Source organism: Malurus melanocephalus, unplaced genomic scaffold, assembly GCF_030028575.1.
Source record: "Malurus melanocephalus ecotype Western Australia unplaced genomic scaffold, MMel_1.1 scaffold_1553, whole genome shotgun sequence".
Lineage (NCBI taxonomy): Eukaryota > Metazoa > Chordata > Aves > Passeriformes > Maluridae > Malurus > Malurus melanocephalus.
This window is the reverse complement of record NW_026624785.1, coordinates 9,097-10,323: the sequence shown is the minus strand read 5'-3', so window position 1 is coordinate 10,323 and position 1,227 is coordinate 9,097. Positions and strand designations below refer to the sequence as shown.

Sequence of the window (1,227 nt, the reverse complement as noted above, 5' to 3'; positions counted from 1 at the left end):
GGGGGGTCACTGTGGTCACTGCTCCCTGAGCCACGGGGGTCACTGTGCTGTGCCAGTGGTCACTGCCATCCCGTGCCAGCCCCTTCTGGGACCCCCCTGGGCACTCAGCTGACTCAGGTACAGGTGCAACTGCCACTGCAAACTGTCACTTGTCACTTGGGGCTGTCAGATCCCCAAGTGGAAGCAGCACTGAGCCACGCCTGCCGAGGCTGCCAGGCCCGGCCCTGACCATGGGGGCTCCCGTGTGCCAAGGAGATGGCCCTGGCCTCACTCGGCCACTGTCCAGCACGGGGARGCTGCTGCCAGGTGGACTTTAGCCAAGGCCACAGGCTCCTGCCCTTCACCCCGTGCAGCAGCGTGGGGGGACACTCGTACCTGGCAGCATGTCATCGAAGCTGGAGCGCGCTTCGGGGTGGCGCAGCAGCGACTTTGGAGTGAAGATTATCAGCTGCAGGGGGGATAAGAGGGACAGCAAAGTGGTCAGTCCTGCCTGAAACACCTCCGCTGACCATCCTGCCCACCCTCCCCGGTCCACCGTACCTGTCCATCCATCCTGCCCACCCTGCCCATCCTGCCCTCCCGACCCATCCTGCCTGTCCACCCTGCCCTCCCCTGCCCACCCTCCCTGAGTGTGGCAGCAGCTGCCACATTTGCTCCCCACGCAGCTGCAGTGCTCTGCCAGGTCGGGCACCCATCACTGATATCGCAACCAGGGTGTTCCCTGGGGAGGAGGCTGAGGGGCCACCCAGCACCTGCCTGTCCCATGGCTGGAGCTGACTGGAAGTGGCTRAATTAGGTTATTGGTCAGTCCTGCCCTCCCCGTGGAGTTTGGGAAGGGGTCCCAGCCCCCGTGAGCCAGCAGCTGCACGTGGAGTGCCAGGCCAGTCCTGAGCCCCACGAGCTCATCAACCACGCAGAGCCCAACTGCCCGTGCTGGGGGTGCCCAACAGCTGCCCCCAGCYCCACCCCAGCCAGGCAGGGACACCAGATGTGCCCGGGCACCGAGCTGGGTGCAGAGGTGCTGGCACTGACCGGTTTGCGGAAGGGCAGCAGGATCTGGCGCCGCAGGACGTGGAAGAAGTTGGCTGGAGTGGAGCAGTTGACGACGATCCAGTTGCACTCGTAGAGCTGGCGCACATCGAAGTCATCCAGCTTCTGCCTCGGCCAGCACGGGGGTGAGGGCATTTAGGGAAACACACGGTGCCTCTTGGCCTTGTGCCTCCAGCC

The 1,227-nt window shown here is 64.9% G+C and overlaps 1 protein-coding gene across 1 annotated transcript; it reads right to left on the bottom strand.

Annotated features, from left to right (window-relative positions):
- Window positions 1–325: 325 nt before the first annotated feature.
- LOC130587119 (2-oxoglutarate dehydrogenase complex component E1-like) lies at window positions 326–1,218 on the bottom strand. The gene is made up of 2 exons (XM_057388079.1): window positions 1,033–1,218; window positions 326–448 (listed from the first exon to the last, which is right to left on the bottom strand). Exons 1-2 carry the CDS (start codon window positions 1,183–1,185, stop codon window positions 341–343), a joined length of 261 nt encoding a protein of 86 aa, XP_057244062.1. The 5' UTR covers window positions 1,186–1,218; the 3' UTR covers window positions 326–340.
- Between the last annotated feature and the right edge of the window lie 9 nt (window positions 1,219–1,227).

Coding starts and splice junctions, on each gene's coding strand:
- LOC130587119 (XM_057388079.1), bottom strand. CDS start 1,185: ATGCCCTCACCCCCGTGCTGGCCGAGGCAGAAGCTGGATGACTTCGAT. Junction 449..1,032: donor TGCTGCCCTTCCGCAAACCG/GTCAGTGCCAGC, acceptor TCCCCCCTGCAG/CTGATAATCTTCACTCCAAA.